Source organism: Sinocyclocheilus rhinocerous, unplaced genomic scaffold (assembly GCF_001515625.1).
Source record: "Sinocyclocheilus rhinocerous isolate Xijiao unplaced genomic scaffold, SAMN03320098_v1.1 scaffold230, whole genome shotgun sequence".
Lineage (NCBI taxonomy): Eukaryota > Metazoa > Chordata > Actinopteri > Cypriniformes > Cyprinidae > Sinocyclocheilus > Sinocyclocheilus rhinocerous.
This window is the reverse complement of record NW_015637126.1, coordinates 38,189-61,118: the sequence shown is the minus strand read 5'-3', so window position 1 is coordinate 61,118 and position 22,930 is coordinate 38,189. Positions and strand designations below refer to the sequence as shown.

Sequence of the window (22,930 nt, the reverse complement as noted above, 5' to 3'; positions counted from 1 at the left end):
ATTTCAGGACGGAAACATGTCAAATGTCTTGAAACAAATCATCTGAACAATTGATGTGTGATTGTGACTCCAGGCCGTTAAAATTATTAGAGAAATAATGCACTCCCGAAAAGGTTATGTTATGTGGCCACGTCGCCACGCCTATTAATGGAATGGTCTTTCTCAGTTCTCAAACAAATTAAGAACTACATTCGATTTTTATTGACTGAACGCAAGCGCTTATTGCGATAGAAAACACTGTACCGGTTTGCTTGGGTGGTAATATTAGGTCTATTATATTAATAGGGAAAAAAATTGCTTTGCCTATGTCACGAAAAGAGGTAAATCCGGCCCTGCATGCAATCATCATGGTTTAACAGTCAGTGTTTATGATTTGTGGCTTTGTGTTAGCTCACCGGTCACTGCTAAAACCATGAGAGTCCACCCCACTGACTGCCTTAATTGATTTTAAATATGTTAGATATAATTGGAGGGTCGGCAGGGCCATTGACTCAGCAGGAAGTTGAGTTTCTGTGCCTGTTATTGCCCCCACACGCTGAGAAACACAGCCGTGCACACAGACCCCCTCTGATTCTCAAACAGCTGTTTAAATGAAGCTTCCCACTGAAAATCAGCTAGTGGGACGCCAACATTACATCCCTAAAAGACTGTAGGAATGTGAGTCTCGCATGAAATGATGGTACTGCTGTGATGGGCTCTAAATGAGATGGACATTTCTGTTTCATGGCTCATTAGAGGGCATGATTCTAGAGGACAGTAACCAGACAAGAAGATGATGACAGTACAGACTGAAGACTAACAGTGGCTAGAGGACATTAGTGATAGATATCAAAAGAGACATCAAGAGTCAATAATTAAATGAGCACAAATTGCGTACCAGTCTGGAAGCGCCCTCGATGGCCACCAGTCACAGTGAACTTGTAGCCCCATTCTGTGTTACTCATATCTGATATAAACCTGTAGTAGAGGGTGTCCCCTAGAGGAGAAAGAGAAAAAACAACCCTTACATTCTGTTCATTTATCATTGTACCCAAAGAGAAAATTTATGTACATGAGCAGATATACAAATGTGTAGAAAAATTAGCGAAGCCTTTAGATTGGCCTGGATTTCTGTATAAACTGGCCATAAAATTAGATCTGATCTGTCACAACAACAGACAAACAGATTTTGCTTAAACCAGAGGTTTTCACACTGGAGTCTACGGACCCCTAATGGGGAGAGCCACAAAAGGAGTGAAAAATTTTAGAGAAAAGAAAAATGTTTTACAAAATGTATTTATGGCTGTCAAAATTTTAAGTGTTTAAGAATGTGTGTAAGAACATTTGAATCTACCTGACAATGTTCCTCTTCAGATTTATAATAATGGGTAGAAAAACAATATGCTTTCAATCTTAATACAAAGTCAATATTTTAAAGACAATATGTGACCCTGGACCACAAAACCAGTCATAAGGGTCAATTTTTCGAAATTGAGATTTATACATCATCTGTAATAATAAACAAGCTTTCCATTGAGGTATGGTTTGTTAGGATAGGACAATATTTGGCCGAGATACAACTATTTGAAAATCTGGAATCTGAGGGTGCACAAAAAAATCTAAATATTGAGAAAATCATCTTTAAAGTTGTTCAAATGAAGTTCTTAGCTATGCATATTACTAATCAAAAATTAAGTTTTGATATATTTACAGTAGGTAATTTACTAAATATCTTCGTGGAACATGATCTTTAATGTCTTAATGATTTTTGGCATAAAAGAAAAATCTATAATTTTGACCCATACAATGTATTTTTGGCTATTGCTACAAATATACCCCAGCGACTTAAGACTGGTTTTGTGGTCCAGGGTCACAAATGTTAATCATTTGCTTTTGCTGTAGTACAAAAAAACTAAGTACTGGATTTAATAACTGATCTTCCTCAATCATTTCCTGCAACTGCGGACAGGACCTGAAGATTCTTCTTGCCTTTCGTTGCGACTTAGTTAAAAATGTAAAGAATTTAATGACCAATTTATGCAGAAATTCAGATAAATTCTATAAGTCTAAACTAAGCGAACGCAAGTCTGTTATGATTTATTTATAAACAAATGGCATTTAGACGTGCCACTTTCTCCAAATCTCACCAGGAATCTCAAAGTCGGTCCATTTCTGGTGAGAACCACTGAAAGTGTGCAGGTCCTGCAGGAAGTCACTACTGCTGGCCATAAGGAGCTCATCACATCCTTCCTCTGTGTGACAGCGAGAGTCGAACTTCACAGACAGGAAGATCGCTCCAGGGATGTGCACCTTATCCTGAGACAACGCAAACTATGACATTAAGTGGACAAGGGAAACACAACTGTGATCCAGAGATTTGGAGTAAAAGAAAATGGAATTCATACCTCAAAGTTAGTGTTGTTGTCGTAGGGGTGCTTGGATTCTCGGACCTGCACGGCCATCCCCGGCTCCTCCATAAACTGACATGCTGTCAGTGACAGATTACCCAGCATGCTCTGGCTGCAGCCCCTCAGAACCTTCTGCAAGATCTGAGATCCAACATGAGACGAAGAATTATATGCATACCAACAATCTGATTTTATGTCATTTAATGGCTTATTAATTTATTTATATACTCATAAATATTTATTATACAGTACATAAAAATGCAAAAAAAAATAAATAAATGCAAAGTACAGTTTAATGGCCAGAATGAAATGCTTCTGGCCTGCAAATTTTCTCATCTGGTTTGGCATAAGCTCATTTTAGATCCTGCTTACAAATCCACACACTCCTTCCCCTTCTCACCTTCTCCCACATTGCTCTCTCCTCTAGTTGCATGAGCATATCCAGTATGTAAGCCATGTGAGAAGCTCCACTCAGCTCCAGGTCTTCCTCTCTGATGGGAGCGTCAGAGGGCCAGTCGGCCAGCAGTGTCGCCAACACGTGACGTGCGTATAGAATCGCAATGGCCTCGTTCACTTTGAAAAGGTACTGTCGCACTGCTTTGTTACTGCGAGCATCCAGCTCTTTATGCAGCAGAGCTGAGCTTTTGGTGCGCCGCTGTTTGGCATAACTCAGCTGGAGGTCACTCTCGGTGTTGGTGATGAGTTTCTGCGTGACAACATTTGTTTCTTCTGTGGCTCGATCACACCGGGTGGGTTTAGACTGAGGGTCAAATAAAGAATTAAATGAATTAACATGTACTTCAGATCACAAAATGGAACATGTTTAATCTTAAACTTAGTCTTACCACACAGGGCACAATGATAATATCAGTATCTACAGCCTTGGTGCTTCTTTCCTCAGAATGAGGTCTTTTAGATGGTTGCCACTTCTGTGCCAGTGTACGAATAGTCTCATCGGTTTTTATAGCGTCACCGTCAAACCTGAGATATGATATGTTAGAAAAAAGGATTATTTGAGATAAAGTCTGAATTAATTTGATACAATTGAGATGTGCACAAGATTTATTTACAATTCTGCTCATAAGTTTACACAGAATATGCAAGCTCTTTAGCACTTTGTAGACAATAAGAGGGATACATTTAAATTGATGATGCCATCTTAAGATTTTCAAAAATACTAAATGTGTAATAATAATAATTTATACAATTATGCATTAAGCAGATGCTCATATCCAAAGCAATTTACAGAAGAGGAACATAATAATAAATCACAGAGCAATCAATATTAATAGTGTATTATATTATATTATTATATTACATTAAGAAATATTAGATTTTTTATTTATTAGCTTATTAGTTTTACTAAAACAATTTTTTTTAATAATAAACAGGTGAATTAGGCAACATCTGATTTTATGAACCAAAGGATCGGTGTCATTTCAGTAATTTTGGAATATACGTAAACATCTCATATGCAGCTTCCTCAATGCAGTCCAAATCAAAAACAAAAAAATTTATGTCTCTTATTTTTTCTTATTATAATTTCTGATTCTGCAAGGGGTATGTACATTAATAAGAATACATTCTAAACCTTGTCCATGTAAATGAAATAATAATTCAAAGTGTAACTCACCTCTTCTGCACCTCAAGGAAGAAAGAATCTGTCCTCTTCATCTGGAGCTCATACATAGCTCTCAAGATGTGCAGTGGTGCATTAAGAGCATCATGGGTAATCTAAGAGCAAGACAAATATCGGAGCTCTAATAACTGTTCCTCTACATACTCTTCCCTACATTCCAGTAGTATGAATTATCTGCCCCTTCTACAGTTCCTAACTGGTGAGGAGAAATTACAGCACTCAATCAATCTGACCATTCTAAATTAAACTGCTGGAAGAGATTTGAGAAGAACAGGAGGCGGCAATGCAGAGAACTGAAAACGGCCCACAATTGACAGAAAATGAGTGTCTGAAGCCTGACCTGGAAGCAGATCTTTGTCTCTTCATCCAGGCCTTCGAGTGGATCCGGTCTGTTTGGATCAGTATCATCAGCACAGCAGCTGGAGTGATCAGAGTCATGCTCTTTCTCTCTTTCCTTCTCTCCATCTGTCTCTGTGTCTGCATCCTCTGCCATGGAGTGGATCTCTCGCTTGGAGGAATAAAGCATGATCGAGAGGATCTCTAGGTCTCGCAAAAGCCACATCTTGCTGAAGCCTGTGCCCTTGCTGCACTTACGGACCAAGAGCTGCATCAGGCCAGAGCCTTGGATGGCATCCTGGGCTTGATCCACCCCATGCTTCTACAAGAAATAGAGACAAATCAATACACTCATGACTTCAAGTTGAGTATTTATATAATGGCCCCAAAACATCTTGGAAACTAAAGTCATAATTGAAGATATAAAAATGTCATTGCATTAGATAATATCAAAACATGCCACAAAAAGACATTAGCCCCCACGCCCCCTGGATCTTGTGTTCTGCAGTGAGGACCATCTCCAAAAAGAAGTAAAATACAAACAAAAGACATATGTACACACACAAATATGCACCTTTAAAATCATTATAAATTACAATGTATATAAATTTGTATTCATTCATAATAATTATTATTATTAATTACTCCAGGAGTTCAAATAATCCTTCATAAATCATTCTAATATGTTGATTTGGTGCTCAAGAACCATCTTATTATTAGCAATGTTGAAAACAGCTGCTTAATATTTTTGTGGAAACCGTGATGCATTTTTTTTCAGGATTCTTTGATGAGCAGAAAAGTTGTCCATTTAATGTGAACTTCCTGAATAAAATTATTAATTCCTTAAAAAAAAAATATATATATATATATATACAGTATATTATATGCATAAATACATATACACACACTTACATGTTTTATAAGTATTTTTATACAATTATACAAAACAATGAAATTACACTTTTTGTGGTTAGTGGTGTTTGTTTCTGTGGCTTGAAACTTTTTTGCTATACCAGGACAGGTGTGTGTTGAATACCTTGAGAGTGTTGTAGAGTCCTTTAAGAGCAAGAGAGAGCACCCAGGTGGCCTCCACAGCATCTTGGGCACTGCTCTCCACCCCAACCTGCAGCAGGTGACTCACAACGGAGGTGAAGTTCTTCAGGTAGCGGCTCAGGTGAGCGGAGGTCGGGGACACAGCTCGTCCCTCATGAGACTCTGCATCATTCCTGCTGCTACTCTCATGTGCCTGGACTAACTGGTAGTCTTTCACTGAAAGGAAAAGTAGACTTTAGAAAGTAGAGATGCATTAATGCACTTTTTTGTTTTACTATTGGAGTGTCCATGGGTGTTTCCTCTGAACAGCCATTAACTGAGGCTATGAAGTCCAAATTGAATGTTTACATAATTTCCTGTTTACTGAAATGTCTTCATCAGTTTAATTTCTGACGGTAGTAGAGAGATGCTACCCATTATAACCCTCAATCCTACATATTTCTGATGGTTGACTGAAATAACTAAAATGTAAAAGCCAGTTTGATCACAATAAATACTTATAATATTATTATCATTTTTTTAGCATATGATTGTTTTACTACTTAGAAATAAGCATAGTGATCATCAAATATTTGCTCTGTTATCTTTAAAGCTTTAGAAGCCGGTAGGTTTACTCAAGAGGTACCTTCACACAAAAACAGTCTTTTAAACCTGGGCAACAAGGGAGTAAAGCTGACACACCCTTTGCAAATGAAGGTGGGTTTAAAAGTCAATGACAGTCTGTGACTTTAGACTGTGCTGAAAGGCTCATGCAGCTCTGAACTGCCAGCAGTGGTATTTTTACATCTGAGAGGATTTGAGAGATGCGTGTGAGCAGTGTGAAGAACCTGTTGACAGCTCTTCCCTCACCTGTTCTCCTCTTACGAGTCTTGACGTCCACCACAGCAGCTCTGTTCTTCTCTGTGAAGTGTTTGAGCAGAATCATGTTGTGTCGTTCATTGGCATTGTCGATGAAGACAGCCTGAGTCCCCATACACAGCACCTAATATAAACAGACACATTTATCATTAAACAGCTCTTTCAAAATGTCCTAAGGGCTTTTGCATCTTCAAATGAGTGTACAAGATGGCATGTCATAACTTCATACAGGCCTATATTATGTGTGCTAGCGTGCACATGTGACATCTTGGTTCATACCTCAGGGAATCCCACGAGCACCAGCAAAGTGAAGAGATTGGTCCTCTTGAGTTGCTGTGGTAACTGCTGGATGCAGTGATCAGTGAAAGTTGCCACAACAGCACACCACTGAGAAGAAACATTCAGATTTCGCAAGATGTCCGCCACAGAGCACGCCCAATCCAGACCGATACGACTGTTGTAATGCAAACACAGGTGATGGACACGGACTCATTGTTTTGTGACAAAAACTGAAAATGTGTTAATTAAAAATACAAAAACTTCCAACAAAGCTAAAGCTGTGAAGGTAAAGTTCAGCTAAACGTTTGACTGTCCCTCCCACTTTAAAATATATTCAAATTCAAATGAATTGTACACATACACTACTGTACAAAAATTTAAGGTTGGTATGATTTTTCAATATTTATTCTTATATGATGATTTGGTGCTCCAGAAACAACATTATCTATGTTGAAAACAGTTGCGCTGCTTAAATTTCTTTGTGGAAGCCACAATAAATTTGTAACATTATAAATGTTTTTAATGTCACTTTTGAAAAATGTTAATGCATGCTTGTCAAATAAAAGCATTCATTTCTTTTTAAAAATTATATATAGAGAGAGAGAGATGTATACCAAACTTTTGAACGGTAGTGTATATGACTTTGTACATCAACAATGATTATTTAAGTGGCCTCTAATACACATTATATTTAACCATATGTTACACATTCAATCACAGTACCTGTCCAGACACACTGCTCCCAGACTGAAGAGCAATTGAGTGGTCTTCCAGCCAGGAACATCAAGTGCTGCTCCATCTCCGAGGGTAAGTAACTCAAATTTGTCTGTCAGTGCCTCTGCCACAGCTGCATCAGCCTCTGCAGGACAGATCCTTAACAGAAGCTGTCCCAGAAGGCCTAGTGTCAGGTGGTATGTTTCATTCAGACAGCCGGCGTTCGAGATGACCACTCTAAACAGCAGTGGCAGGATGGGACTCAGGCTGGACAAAGATAGCGAGCTGCCCTATAGAAGATGAAATGTGTACATGTGCATATTCTGTGTTTCTTGGATGTGAATGTGAGACAAAAAATAGGTATTTGAAATGGCTTCATTTCAGGTTACAAATTAAACATTTTCCAAGTAATTTCTGAAACCAAAAGCCTACAATGACAAATTAAACTGGAATCTTTGTTGTTACCTGTTTGGTTGCAGGCAACATGGCTGCCAACAATCCCAGAATTCTCTCTCTGGAGCATTCGGCAAACACATGTTCCTGTAACGGCCCCCGGGCTGTCTTTTCCTCCTGGTCTTTATATGCGTCCATGTTCTCTGAGGTAGGAGATGTGACAGTGTCTCCAGAAAAAAAAAAAAAAAAAAAGGAAATTAGGAGATAAAATTTCTAAATATACATACATATTTCTTGGAGAGGATGAGGACTTTTAAAATAAATAAATAAATAAACAGTATGTTTGAGCATTTAAGGCCAAGCACAGATTTTTTATTTTTTTACAGATTTTCAATTATCCAGTGTAAAGGTAGAATTCAGATTAAGTAAATTATTGTAAATTATTTTCATCTCATTATGTCAAAAGCCTTGTCAGTGGTCAGTTGGCAGGAAAAACCAGATTTAAACACGCATAAATTTACACAGAAACCAAACTTTGACTAAACAATATTCTATAATATACTCAGAGACAACAAACCCCCCCCAAAGCCTCACCTCTGACTCCAGGGGACAGAGTGTCTTCCCTAGACACAGAGGGTGTCTGGCTTGCGCTGGATGAGTCTGACGTATCCTGAGAGACGAGCTTCCTCCTCCTCCTCTCATCCCCTTCTGTATCCAGCCCCTGCTTTTGTGGTTTCTTGTGAAGAGGAATAAAAACAAGAAGCTTATGAGGACTTATGAGGAAAATTTAAACAGTATGTTTGAGCATTTAAGGTCAATCACACTGTTGTTAGCAATATCCTGGGGATTTTAGTCACAGACTTGAAAAATAAAAAGACCATAAGATTCAGTAACGTAGTATGTGCAGTGACTGACTTTGTCTCTAGGTAGCGGTGGGGAGCAGATAGCTGTAGTGCTGCTGGGAAGTGAGGAGGTGTCTGTGCTGCTGATGTCCTGAAAAGAGCCAGCCGTCGCAGGACACAGTTCACTCTCTGTGGCCGATTCATTTGAAGAAAGCAGGGACAGCAGGGCAGAGGCTCGCAAACCTACAGGAAACAACAGCAACCCTGACTATACAGCCACATCAACCAAGACTTCCATTTCTAATTAACACACACAACTTCATTCTTAATAGATCATGAACATTCAGATATATCGATTACTTTTCCCAGTCTGTCCCTTCAGCAGACACTCATTGATGATATCAGAGCAGTGGGTTTGCAGAGCCCTGGCGTAACCGAGGGTGACATCATCCAGAGGATCTCCATCCTGTGCTCTCTCGCTGACCAGCTCGGATGTAAACAGGGCGAGTGCGGCAAAAAGAAGCCAGGAGTAGTTATGTATGTAGGGCTGAATGAGTCTGTGGCGGTCACTGATGCGGATGGTGACCATAGGGTACACTGTGATACGGTGGGTGGGCAGATGGCTGGAGAGAGAAGGGTGAAAAAAAAACAATAATGATAATAATAATGAAAAAATATAATAATAAAAAATGAGAATATAAAAAATATAAAAAATAAAACGCCAACAAAAGAAAATATATAAAAACATACAATATAAAACTATAAAAAAACAAGTAAAAAAGATAAGAAAAATTATGAAATTAAAATATTGAAAAAAACAAAAACAAAATAAAAATACATTAAAATGCAAAATAGAGGTATTGCAAGTAGGTAGGAAAAGAGGATTTGCATCTCTAAATAACCAGATGTGAAATTCATTCATTCATTCATTCGAGGTATCCAATTATTTTTGCCATAAATAGATTAAAGTTTTGTATCTGACTTGATGTGGATAGTTTTGGTTTGAAAACATTGTTTGCAAATATTTTATATTTTCATGTTCATTGTTTAGTTGCCTTTAGTGGTCTTCTCACTTATGTGGGATGTGTATTACCTGTCTGGGTATTTTTTGGCATTGTAACAACCAAAGCAGAGATCGAAGTCCTCACAGACATTACAGTTAATCCTGCTGCCCACGATAAGGCCCTGGCAGTGGTCACAAGCATACTCCATGTTTACCATCTCATGGTCGTCCTCATGGCCTTCTGGTTTAGCACCACCTGAACAAGGAGAACAGAGTTCTTCAATATTCGCACTCCAACTGATCAAGTGTGCGAGAAATATACTGCTGCAATAAATTATTTGTGTAGTCACTAACTTAATGTGAATGCAATAAATAAATGGAAAGTTTCATTAACACTTCACTATAGTGTAAGCCATTGCTGACTGTGATGGTGTGACTCACTGAGGAAGCAGGTCTTGCACAGGTCCATGTCTGTGCACTGCAGGCACCGGTAGCGATGCCATGGTGCAATCCGCTCGCAGCCGTCACATGAAATCTCCACATTCAGCAGGTCGCAGTAGCGTGCAATGAACATGTGCATCTGCAAAAGTCAGTGAAAGAGCACCAAAAATGCACAATATATGTTTAGTTTCATATGAGGTTCTTTGTAAATAACATTATTTTTCGGGCAGTTTGCAACAACATTTATTTGATTTGATATCTGTACCTTTCTCTTGTCCTCCACTGAGGCCTGGCTGATCTTGTCAAACCATTTCTCAAACATGCCATCCAAACACTCATCCATCCATTCACAGTTCCTCTCATAGTCAGCGATCTCATCCTCCTCCGTCCACTGACTACACCATCATTTCACATGAAGAAAAGGACAAACGAGAAGTCAGATCAGGATTAAGTGAAGCTTAACAGTGTCAAAAACACAAGAATCACAACAACGAAGCTCACCAAATGTGCCCTCAAGATGTCTTCAACAACTTTACAATACAATTTCGACCTCCAACGATTATGAAATTACAATAATCGAGATAAAACGATTATTGCACCCCTTTCCAATGGTGCGCTTTTGCTCCTTCATAAAAGCCCAATTTCACGTGCAAATCAGTAAAAATTGGGACGTGCTTGATTTATCAAAGTTTATTAGATTTATTCATGTTTTAAAAGCACAAAAGAGAACTTGCGCTGTTCCTCGGGAGGCTTTCTGTGCACGCGCTCAGAGACGGAACAGAACATGGACATGTAAAGTCAACTTTTAGCTGAAGGCGCGCCTAAACGGTCAAATGCACGCAAAAATGTGTCAAAATGCAGCGCTTGGTGATTATTCACATAAACCCTTGTCGGTTATGTAATATATGAACGAAAACAGTTGAGAATGAAAATACGTGTGTAACAGTAAATTGGATTCGTGCGGCTCTTAAAGTGACAGCAGGCTATATTCGTGCTGCTGACTGTGTGCTTAATATTAATCAAACAACAAAAGACAGAGAGAAAATCACTCATTGCTCTTGACTGAAGGACTTTTGTAGCTTTAATAAGAAACAAAGGAAGTTTAATTCTTACAGTGAAGAAAATGACTTTTTATTTTAAATTCAATTATTCAATTTCTGTAATAGGCTGTTGAATACTTTAGACTTGCATAAAAAAAACTTCAATTACCTGTTTGTTCCATTTGTATCTTTTTTTTTTTCTATTGAATTTGTCCTTTGCTTTTTTTTATTACCGACTGTTTAATTATTTTCAATCATTTTTGAGGACTTTATTTTTTTGAACTAATATTAGTTACCCTAGTAATCTGCTGTGGTATTGAGAATTGTGAAATTTCTCTAAATGTCTCTAAAGTGTAGATGTCATAGCAACCTTATTTACAGAAAACATATATTTGACATATATCGCTATCTTTAAATAAATCACTCATATAAAGTTTTGGTCACGTGGCCCACTCATAATCGTGATTACAATATTGACCAAAATAATCGTGATTATGATTTTTGCCAGAATTGAGCAGCCCTAACACACACATATACGTATATGTAACAAAAATTTAAATAGGAAAAATATGCAATATGAAAATAATTGAAGACAAAATGTGTTTTACTGAGAAAAAAAAACAAGATTTGTTTTTTAAAAAGCCTTTTTTCAAAAGGTACATCTGGAAAAAGGGGGGTCGTCTTATATTCGGGCCAATAACAGACCGTTTCTTACAACGGAGGCCAGCTGCTAAGAGCTGTGCGGGTAAAACCTCACTCCCCTGATCTCAAGATGCACACTAGCGACTGGCACACTTCATGTGTCTTTTTTTTAAGAACATCCCGTTTTAATAATAATGTGAACTCTAAAACAGTGTTTCTCAACCAGGGGTTTGATTTTTTTTTTTTTTTTGCTGAATGGCCACATAAAGGCTCAAGTCTCTACATCCCTAGCACAGCATATGTGTTCTGATCCCTGTCTCAAACCTGATGGCAATATCGTGCACACTGATGTTTTCTTGGGACATGGTGAGCAGAAGATCAGGCAGTTTGATGTCCAGAAACAGTGACAAATCTTCTGCTTCCCAGCTCATATCCAGCAAATGCAGCAGACATGTCTGCACGCATGACAGGGCAGGCAGCAGGACCCTAAGGACATAAAGAAGACATAGCGGACATAAGACATAAAGAAAAAAATTGTTGTCCAAGGACTACAGCGGTTTCATCAGGAATGTAATGGCAGTCCTTGTGTAGCATATTTATTATTAGTAACTTCCAAAAAACACAATGATTTCAAAATTCAAATTCAATAATTAAAAACAGAGCAGAGAGAACCCACTTCTCGTTCAGTGCATTGAAGCCCTGCACGGCCTCTACTAGCATGAGAACAAGCAGATGATACGAGTGCCTGACCAGCTCCCTCATCTCCTGCCCACTGCCCGCCAACTGAGAAAAGTAACTGAGAAAGACAGACAGACCGAGTTACAATAATGATATTAGAACAGCAGTCAGATATTAGTACCATCAGAAATGACAATGGTTTTTTAAGTAACATACTTGGTGAAATCTTTCTGACATGCCAAGAGTTCCTGGAGAAACAAAATGCAGGGTGCCTGGAAGAAGTGTGGTTTCCCCAGGGTGAGTATACACTGCTGCACGAGCTCCAGCACCTCACACACACTCAGAGCCTGTGCCTTCTTCAGAGCCAGAGTATGAAGAACACTGAACACACACAGAAAAGTCACCATAAGTACACACTCATAATCTAGAAATAAACAAATAAACCTGGAAAAGGTTTTGAGTTTTTTTAAACAAAACAAAGAAACATTATGAAACAAAATGAATAAGAAATATTTAAGACTCAGCACTAACTACACTACAACTACTCTAACAACTTTTGACTCAATTTATATAAATTATTATATATAAAATGTAAAAACATATACACATTTTTTAAAGAAATTAACACTTTTAAATATTAAGCAGCACAACTGCCTTCAATAATGATAATAATAAAAATGTTTTTAAAGCACCAACTTAATCAGAATTATTTCTTAAGGATCATGCGACACTGAAGACTGACGTAATGGCTGCTGAAAATTCAGATTCACCATCGCAGGAAATTACATTTTAAAATATATTCAAATAGAAAAATTTAATTTAAATTCAATGAAATAATATTTATCAAATGCATTATAATATAATGCAAAAAAAAATAAATCACTACTGATCTCAAATGTACAGTAAAGAGTACAAAAAACAGTGCTACAAAAATGCAACAGATTTTGATGCATGGATCAAACATATATATTAAAATATACATAATATTTCAGCAACTAATGGCTGTAATTTCAGTCACAAAGCTATTTTACTGTTTCAGAAGCGAACAAGTTGTAAGAGCTACTTTAATGTAATATAATGTAATATATAATACTTTAATGGTCATTATTTTTGGAGCCCCTGGTCACTATTCACCTTTATTGTGTGGAATATTGTGTAGAAGAGCCAACAAGACATCAGAACAGCACAGTATTTACTTTTGTTACAGCGTAAGAGAAAGTCATAAAGGTTTATTATGACATGAGTGGGAGTAAACTGAACTATCGCTTTAAAGGGATAGTCCACCCAAAAATGAAAATTCTGTCATTATTTACTCACCCTCATGTTGTTCCAAATGTATGATTTTCTTTCTTCTGTGGAACATAAAAGAAGATATTGCTGGTAACCAAATGGCTGCTGGTCCCCACTGATTCCATAGTAAGGGGGAAAAAACACTATGGAAGTCAAGAGGGATCAGCAATGGTTTGGTTACCAACATTCTTCAAACTATCTTCTTTTGAGTCAGCAGAAGACAAAAATTCATACAGGTCTGGAACAACATGAGGGTGAACCATCCCTTTAAGTTTATGCATCGAAATCTGTTGAATCATAGCACCACACATCTAGCCATTTACATAATGAGGTGAAAATACCTGCTCTCATTAATGACCATGTCCTTCATAAAGCTGAGGATGTGTTTGAGGCTCGGGAAGCGCTCTTTAACAGGTGGTGCCATGCGAGGCTCCTCCATAGATCGTAAGGAAAGGAGCCTCAGGCGTCCCCGACTGAAAGGTGCTTTACGCGGGAAGACTAACGGGGACAGAGGCTCTCCTGTTTGGGACTGAAGACTTTCTGAGGAGCCCGTGGCACCCTGAGAACTGATGCTGCTGGAAGGTCCAGCATCTACTGGTGCAGAGAAAGTCTGGTCACGCTGACTGGCCCCTGGGGTCGTCGCTGCTTCTGCTCCCTCAGAAGTCTGGGAGATGGAGGGAGCAGAGGGGCTAGGCTGGAAGTCTCCCTCTGAGGTGGAAACAGATCGAAGAAGAGGAGCAGCACAAGCGCCATCTTCTGGTCTGGAAGGCTCTTGTTCTGGAAGTGCAAAGGTTCCTCCACTCGGGCTGAATCGGAAGAGGAACAAACTTCTACTGATGCAAATTTCAGCTGTTAAGAGAGTGAAAAAGAGGCCGTGAGAACGCAGCAGCATTCTGTGCATCAAAGGCGCATCTATAGCATCAATATTTACCAAGTGACTCCATTGTGAGCTCATTCTGTCCGTCTTTTTTTTCCTCTACTCCATTCATTTTACCCATAAGGTAGCGCTGTTTCATTTCCAACTATCAAAACAGATCAAAAGGGAGAAATAATAATATTATAATAATAATAATATTAGGTTATTTTAAAACCAAAAATCATAAGCCATACTTACCATCCATGTTCTGATGCCATCGGCGAGGGCGTAGACCTGCAGAAGGTCCTCACTAAGACTGCTCTGGCCGTTTTTAGCAACTAATGCAGAGGGAATAAGAAAAGGAAACATAACCAAAAGGACACTGGGACTAGGATTGACATGTATGACCACCAAATTGACCGGTTCATACAAACATCTTACAGAAAGAGATCAAATACTGTCTGTACCAAGGGATCAAGTCTTTGATGGGTTAACATGGCCCTGGAGTTTTAGGATTTTGACATTATGAAACATTATGAAGTAAAATCAACAAGAAATATAAGATTCTTCACTGTTTTCAAGTCATTGATCAAATTTGTGGCATTGACCAAATACTGTTTTTTTTAATCTTTTCCCTGTTCTTATTAGCCATATATATATATATATATATATATAATTTATTGGTAATTAGATTTTTTTTAAATAATTAAACTTTAAAAAAAATTGGTCATAGGCTTCCAAATATTACAAAATAATTATCCGTTTTGGTCAAAATTTCCATTATCAGTGCATTCCTTCTTACTTCAAATCCAACAGTATGATAAAAAATTGTATGTTTCAAATGTTTTAAAAAAGATTAAAGAGTGTGTCGGCAGCATTTCTCTTTAGTGTTTGCTCTCTTGAACTTGTATGAAACTTAAAATGTCTTTAATTACCAAAGCTCTTAAGACTGTGGTGAAATACTTTTGTGTGATACACCATGGCTGCCCAGGTGGCGTTCACAGCCTGGTCCACTTTTGAACCTGCAGCAATCTCGTTCCTGATTGGCTGCTTCTTGCAGGTCAAAAAAAGGGTCCTCATGAGCTCCGTCCTGCCATCAGAAGCATCCTGCGAAGGATCCCAGCAGGCAAAGTCCTTAAGGAATTCCACCAATTCATCTCCCAAAGGAGCTGGCTCTTCCTGTAGAACAAAAGATGCACAAACACGATTAGACCTTTTTTGGACTGAAACACACACATAAAGTCATAATTCAAGTACTCTCACCTGGTTGGTGTCAGAGCTGTCCAGTGCCAACTTTTTTTCTCCAGGAAGTCCACTCAAACCATGTCTGAACATAGGCTTCCATAGAGGACAGGACAGGACATGGTTCATCAAGCTTGCAGGTAACTCTTTTACACCACGGATCTCTTCAAGGGGAAGGCAGACATAACAAAACCATCATCGTAAGTCAGTGTGTTTTCACACTTTTACAACTACCTGCAATTTATACACGTTTATGTGGAATATATATATTTTTTAAATTAAACAAAAACATAAAATTAGCCTTTTTAAAATAATTTAACAGAAATAATCAAAAGTAATCGATTATCACACCATAAGGTGATTTCAAAGCCATGGTGCGGGAGGCCAGACGGCCCATTAGCCTGGACACGAGGAGCTGCAGGTCTGAGGTCCAGGACACGGTGATGTCTGGCAGGCCATATGCTGTCGCTGTGAACTTGTAACCCCATTCATTATTACTGCTGTCTGAGTGGAACAGAAACTGCAGCTGGGGGCCCGCTTTAAACGTCACTTTCTGAAGAAGAAAAAAAAACATGACTAATAAAATAAATAACATTTATTTTTATTCTTCTTCAAGATCTCAGAGTAAAAAAAAAATTGGAATTACATTCAAGCAAGGGTACCGAACGATATGAAACATTATATCGTTGATACATTTTTTAGCTATATCGCCCAGCCCTACAAGGGGTATAATTAATTGCATTCATTTTAACAAATTATTTTTAATATAATTCATTACATAACTAAACACATTCTGTTGACATCTATAGTTAAAATACTCCAATAAAACCGTTTTTGTACCTTTGGCCATTTCTCCGTGCCGACCTTCATATCATATCGCATTTTTCCTCCCCTAGCATCAGTGAATTCCAGATAGTCGTACCTACAAAAACAAAAACACTCAATTAGTGTAAATATAATGCGTACAGCCACATGGTATCTGTAACAGGTAAAGTGTGAGTTTGATTCCCGTTTTCACCAGAAGGTGGCATAAGTCTTTCACACCTTTTCTCTGTTTCGCAACGTTCATCAAACTCCACCTCGAATGACGTGGCACCAGGACAGACAAAGACAGTGGTCTCGTGTCTGCTGTTCTCATAGTTATGAGGCGACTCCATATGCCACGTCCTTAAAACAACAGGCTGCTGAGTCTGCTGACAGCCCTCCATATCAACCTATAAACACACAGGGATAAAAGCTCTGATAAATGCACGATTCACACCAATGGTGGTCATTCATTTATTAGCTGCTTGCTTTTTAAATGGCAAGTGGAAAAACCTAAGTGAAATACTCTTTTACATTCATTTTCAGTCATTTTAATTCTATTTATTTTAACTTGAATGTGTTAAGACACGGAGTGAACTGACCTTAGAGAAGATGTCCTCTGTGTCACTAGACAGCTTCTTGAGGAGGTCTGCCAGAGGGTAGTATCTCTTGAGCAGCACACAGTGAGGAATATCCAGAGCGCACAGCTCCAGCAGGAAGATTGTCTACAACAGCACACAATCCACACTTAATATGTACATACATATATACTGTACAAACAGAAGCATGAATAAATAATAAAATAAAGACATAGCGGGAAAAAGCGGTCTGCTACCAGCTGTCTTGTTGCCATAGCGAGGATAGATCCACTGAGTTTCTCCATGATGTCAACCCCAGAAAAGCGCTTGATAAGAAGACTCAGTATGTCTCTGGTACCTGACAGGAACTGTTCCACATCTAATATCCAAGAGAAACAACACAGATGTATTCACACTGCATCAGACTACTGCAAATAATCACTACCGTTCAAAAGTTTGGGGTTTGTAATTTCTTTATAAGGTAAGGCTGCATTTATTTGATAGAGTAAAAATAGTAATATTGTCAAAGATTACAAATTAAAGAATTGTTTTTTATTTTAATATATTTTAAAATGTAATTTACTCCTGTGATGGCAAAGCTGAATTTTCAGCCGCCGTTTTCAGTGTCACATGATCCTTCAGAAATCATTCTAATATGCTGCTTTGGTGCTCGTGTAACATTTCTGATTATTATCATTGTTGAAAAGAGTAGTGCTGCTTAATATTTTCGTGGAAATCGCATTCAGGATTCTCTAATGAATAGAAAGTTCCAAAGAACAGCACTGTAACATTATAAATGTTTTAATGTCACTTTTAATGCGTCCTTGATGAATAAAAGTATTTCATTAAAAGAAAATGTGCATATGTCATGTTCCGTCATGTGTAACTACTATTCACTCTGAAGACAGTCAAATAAAGCTGACAGTACAATCTGTAGTGCTAGACTAAAAAGCGTTACTGGAATGTTCACAACCATTTGCTTTTTTATAGAACTTCAATATCTGAAGGTAAAAAAACACATGGAACTGGACTACATCTTTATAGAGACTGCAAAAGGGCAGAGACCACTGAAAATCTAGAAACTTAACTGATCTACGACACACTTTCAAATATTCTCATCATCAGATTTTACACAAACACATGCCACTTGAGTGCTGAATGTTAGGGATGTAACGATTCACTCAAGTCACGATTCGATTCACGATTCTTTTTAACAAAATGAGATTTAAGAAAAATTATAAATGAAATGTGTTCTTTTATTATTGCTTGGACAAAATGCTGAACAGCAGACGAGCTGAATGAGACGCAGATTCACTCTCTGCCAGCAGGTGGCGGCGTGGCGCGGCGCTTAAAGCTTTTCCTTGGTTTCCGCTGTAAACAAAGCAGTGCTGCACTTATGGCAAGATGAAAAGATAAAAAAAAAAATCTAAACTTTTATAAAGACAGTAAGTTCCCCTCAGACATACATTCATATAAACTCCTACCCCTAACTGAATCGCGATTTGTTTGGCATCTCAACCGATTTGAATCGTCATATTTGAATTCGATTTTCAACCGGCTCGCGGTTAATTGTTACATCCCTACTGAATGTTAATTCTTCTACTCAGCTTTGTAACTGTTATGCTCATTGTTAAGTTATGTTTTATTTTCTGCACATGTGCGAAGAGCACCATTTTGAGTTAGCGCTGTTTTTTTTGTAGTTCAGTTCAGTCCTGTATACGGAGTTGCTGTGGTTGAACGTGTTTGAGCAGTAAAGAGTGTAATTGCTAAGAACAGTTGTGTTTATTGAGTCAACATTGGTTGCGGAGGATGGCAGCTGCTGGAAATTACAAAAATCCCCCACCATTTGACGAGAAGACGGCGTACGAAAGTTGGAAAAATGAGGTTGAAATTTGGAGACGTGTCACCGACCTGGACAGAAAGAAACAAGCCTTGGCAGTTACCTTGTCACTAACGGGCAGAGCAAGGGACAGTGCACTGGAAATTTCCGCTGAGGATTTAAATGCTGACACTGGAATGCAAACACTTATAGTGGAGTCTCTAAAAATGATCATGGCAGTCATATGTCAGAATAAATGGCAGCTAAACTCCATGGACATTAAAGCAGCCTTTTTACAAGGTAAAGAGTTAACCAGAGACATTTACATTCGCCCACCACAAGAAGCGCAGAGCAAAGAAACTATATGGAAGTTAAAAAAATGTGTTTATGGCCTAACAGATGCTTCTTTATTCTGGTATAATAGGGTGAAAGACACCATGCAACAACTGGGAGCTACAGTGTCAAAGGTAGATCCAGCAGTATTTTACTGGCTGGATGATTCCTGCAAAGTGATGGGGATTCTTGCATCTCATGTGGATGACTTTATTTGGGGTGGTACAGATGCATTCTCCACAACTATGATTCCTCAATTGAAAGATGCCTTTCAAGTTGGATGGGAAGAGCATGACAGTTTCAGCTATATTGGAATAGAAGTACATTCTCTGGAGGATGAAATACACGTACAACAAGGAACGTACATAAAAAATCTGCAACCCATTTCAGTGGACTCCACCAGAGCAACACAGCGTGAAGCTTCACTGACACCAAAGAGCAGCTAGCTAACTGCTTGACAAAAAGGGGGGCATCTGCACTTGGCCTTCTGAAAGCTCTCAGCACAGGCGTTTGCCATCTTAAAGACTGAAAGGATTTAACAATGTTTTACTTATGTTTTGTCAATGTTTAGTCATTCGAACTAAATCTCTAATGTTAACTAGTTATACATAAAAAAGAAAAGAAAAAAAGAGGGGAGATTGTTAAGTTATGTTTTATTTTCTGCGCATGTGCGAAGAGCACCATTTTGGGTTAGCGTGGTAAATCTCTAATGTTAACTAGTTATACATAAAAAAGAAAAGAAAAAAAGAGGGGAGATTGTTAAGTTATGTTTTATTTTCTGCACATGTGCGAAGAGCACCATTTTGAGTTAGCGCTGTTTTTTTTGTAGTTCAGTTCAGTCCTGTATACGGAGCTGCTGTGGTTGAACGTGTTTGAGCAGTAAAGAGTGTAATTGCTAAGAACAGTTGTGTTTATTGAGTCAACACTCATAATATAATGTGTAATGAAAAAGGCATTACAATGTAAATATTTAATATATACATTTACCACAGTACCAGCATTTTCACAAGTGGATTTTTCAACCCTACTGTATTTTGAAGGGCTCTATAAAAGCAGACTGGAAAACCAAGAAAAGCACACTAACATTTAATCAGGATTTCCCTGGCCAGATCAGCAGAGGTGGCCGTTCCTCCTTTGAGCTGCAGGAAGCACCAGGACAGCAGGCTGCCCTGTAAAGCCCAGAACAGAGACAGCAGGACTCTCCAAATAGACCCTCCTTTGGAATCCAACATCAACACCTCACACTGAAGAAAGGGAGAGGGGCATTTTACATGGATCAACATCACATCACTCTTTATAAAGCTAGACAAGGGAAAACTATTAGTGAAATGCATTACAAAATGAGGTGTCAGCTAACAGATGTTAATGCACAATGTAAACATCTAAAGCATGTGTCAGCTATTTGCAGGAGCTTATATATGTGTGCAGGGGTGACTAGATGAGGTCGGCGGCTGTCAGCACAGGGCAGACATACCTCTCTAGTGGCCACAATGAGCAGCGTGTCCATGACGGTCAGGACAGATGAGATGTCAAAGTCAGATGGGGATCCTTTAGGAGGCAGCAAGAGGAGACCTTTCGGGTCCTGATCACTGCAAACAGATTAGTGAGAGACAATGTGTGAGAGCAGAAAGTAAGCTATTTGGTATTACAGGACAGGGACAGAAAAGAGTACTAGTTTAAAGGGAGGAATTTGATACCTGAAGTAACTGCAGAGAGACTCAAATGTCAGTTTCACAGATTCTGGCTGATTTTCCTCAGTTATGTTTTTCTGAGAAAAGCAGCAGCAACAACAACAACAAAACGTTCATAAAAAGCAACTCAATAATAATATCCAGCAAAGGCAAGTAGACCCTCACAGTCTTACCATCATGTGGAAGAGTTTGTCCCTCCGGCTCTGTTTGTCAGGGAAGAAAATGGCGGCTCCATTGAGGATGGCTTTTACAGCTTCTTTTCTCAGAGCTTTCTCCACTGCAGTCTCTCCTTTAGGGCCGTCCACCACTGGACAGCACAAAACTGTGGGTTATTCTCTCAACCACCATCAAAATACAATAGCATTATTACATGGCTTTTAACCATTTCAAGTGAATGATTTAAAGATGTCACAGTGTGTTTTCAGCCATCAATTTTAACTGATATTTTCTGGAAACTATAAATTACACTACTCTTCAGTTTGGGGTTTGTATGTTGTTGTTGTTTTTTTTTTTAATTAATACTTTTATTTAGAAAAGACAAATGAAATTGATCAAGTGACAGACAGCAAGAAATTTATAACATAAGAAAAGATTTTTACTGTAAAAAAATTCTGTCCTTTTGAACTTTCTATTCATCAAAGAGTCCTGAAAATCACAATTTGATAAAAAAATATTAAGCAGCACAAATGTTTTCAACATTAATAAAAAGAAATGTGTCTTGAGCACCAAAAAAGAACATTGGAATAATTTCTGAAGGAAGATTCAGCTTTGCCACAGGAATAAATTATAGCTGATTTATTATTAGAATTATCAACAGTTGTGCAGCCAAATATTTTTAAGTTACGCCTTCTTTCTTTGCGTGAACGTTTGGGCGGCGTTATGCAAATCTTCTCACATCGTGACGTAGACATGTGGGGTGTGTTAGAACGAGCCGTTTTAGGTAGGCGTGGCTGACTCTTAAATTTTATAAAGAATATCTCTTTGGATTTGAGACTTTAGTCTTTGCAACTTTACAGATCTTCTTTATGCACCAAGAGCTTGTAACACTCCAAAGAGAAAGGAAAAATTGAAATCGCATCATATGACCCCTTTAAACAAATGCAACCTTGGTGAACATAAGAAACTTTAAAACTAAGAGACTCTAAAAAATACAGACTCTAAACTTTTGATTAGTAATGTTCGCATTAGAGCAGCTAAAAACTTCTACTTCAGCTTAAGCACTGTTCCATCAGATCATTATTTATGTTTAATGTTATGTACTGCACTGCTTGTGCTCGCAGCTGGTTTCCAGTAGTGCTCCATGACAACAAATCAAACTGCACATGCATCTACACAGCTGTAAGGCATTACAAACAAACCACTGCAATATGTCTCGGCACAGTCATACAGAGCAGCATGCGAGTCTTACCTTGACACAAGTGACTGTAGAGCTCTCCGACAGTTTCTGCAGGGCCCACGTCTGTGCTGGCTGAGGGTGATGCTGATGCTGAAGCGGAGGCTGTGATGTCTGACGACTGGGACTCTGTCAGGCTGGGCAGCATTGGGAAGCAGTTCTGGAACAGCTGAAGCAGGAGAACTCTTGTCTTTACGGCCTCCTCTCCCTCACTGAAAGTGTATGCGCGCATACACACACATACACAGCAGACATTAGAAAAATATTTTTTAAACACTTTTTGCCTTCATTACTGCATTAATGTAAAATGAATCACTGCTTTTCAACATATACTCTTTGTAACCCCAACTGTATGAGAATTAAAAATTACATCCCATTTATAAACCATTTAAAATAAAATCCATGCACATATAAACATAAATTCACATTACATCTTTACTCACATAGATCTGAGTTTGCGGTAGAAGTCCCAGAACAGCTGCAGGCTGAGATCGCTGAAGTCCAGCAGGGACTTCTGCTTGGACAGAGACACATCCTGTAACATAGGCTCAGGGTTTATGCAGCTCTCTTTAGAGATGCATGCAAAGTTCACTGAAAAAATGCATTATGAATTTCAGAG

The 22,930-nt window shown here is 38.4% G+C and overlaps 1 protein-coding gene across 1 annotated transcript in view; it reads right to left on the bottom strand.

Annotated features, from left to right (window-relative positions):
• LOC107748500 (zinc finger ZZ-type and EF-hand domain-containing protein 1-like) overlaps positions 1-22,930 on the bottom strand; it is a 47,179-nt gene that overhangs the window by 10,651 nt on the left and 13,598 nt on the right. Inside the window, exons 14-50 of the mRNA XM_016563292.1 lie at positions 22,755-22,846; positions 22,327-22,523; positions 21,092-21,225; positions 20,925-20,995; positions 20,702-20,816; positions 20,312-20,471; positions 17,333-17,454; positions 17,100-17,222; positions 16,738-16,907; positions 16,534-16,615; positions 16,045-16,246; positions 15,715-15,857; positions 15,387-15,630; positions 14,710-14,789; positions 14,527-14,617; positions 13,937-14,444; positions 12,522-12,686; positions 12,304-12,423; positions 11,952-12,113; positions 10,211-10,340; positions 9,946-10,084; positions 9,595-9,760; positions 8,862-9,124; positions 8,575-8,744; positions 8,254-8,395; positions 7,732-7,862; positions 7,276-7,556; positions 6,553-6,727; positions 6,265-6,397; positions 5,399-5,631; positions 4,367-4,684; positions 4,021-4,121; positions 3,233-3,368; positions 2,788-3,147; positions 2,385-2,528; positions 2,127-2,295; positions 878-976 (exon numbers count right to left, since the gene is read on the bottom strand). Of these exons, the coding sequence (XP_016418778.1) occupies positions 878-976; positions 2,127-2,295; positions 2,385-2,528; positions 2,788-3,147; positions 3,233-3,368; positions 4,021-4,121; positions 4,367-4,684; positions 5,399-5,631; positions 6,265-6,397; positions 6,553-6,727; positions 7,276-7,556; positions 7,732-7,862; positions 8,254-8,395; positions 8,575-8,744; positions 8,862-9,124; positions 9,595-9,760; positions 9,946-10,084; positions 10,211-10,340; positions 11,952-12,113; positions 12,304-12,423; positions 12,522-12,686; positions 13,937-14,444; positions 14,527-14,617; positions 14,710-14,789; positions 15,387-15,630; positions 15,715-15,857; positions 16,045-16,246; positions 16,534-16,615; positions 16,738-16,907; positions 17,100-17,222; positions 17,333-17,454; positions 20,312-20,471; positions 20,702-20,816; positions 20,925-20,995; positions 21,092-21,225; positions 22,327-22,523; positions 22,755-22,846 (6,271 nt within the window). The remainder of the gene's footprint in view (positions 1-877; positions 977-2,126; positions 2,296-2,384; positions 2,529-2,787; positions 3,148-3,232; positions 3,369-4,020; positions 4,122-4,366; positions 4,685-5,398; positions 5,632-6,264; positions 6,398-6,552; positions 6,728-7,275; positions 7,557-7,731; positions 7,863-8,253; positions 8,396-8,574; positions 8,745-8,861; positions 9,125-9,594; positions 9,761-9,945; positions 10,085-10,210; positions 10,341-11,951; positions 12,114-12,303; positions 12,424-12,521; positions 12,687-13,936; positions 14,445-14,526; positions 14,618-14,709; positions 14,790-15,386; positions 15,631-15,714; positions 15,858-16,044; positions 16,247-16,533; positions 16,616-16,737; positions 16,908-17,099; positions 17,223-17,332; positions 17,455-20,311; positions 20,472-20,701; positions 20,817-20,924; positions 20,996-21,091; positions 21,226-22,326; positions 22,524-22,754; positions 22,847-22,930) is intronic.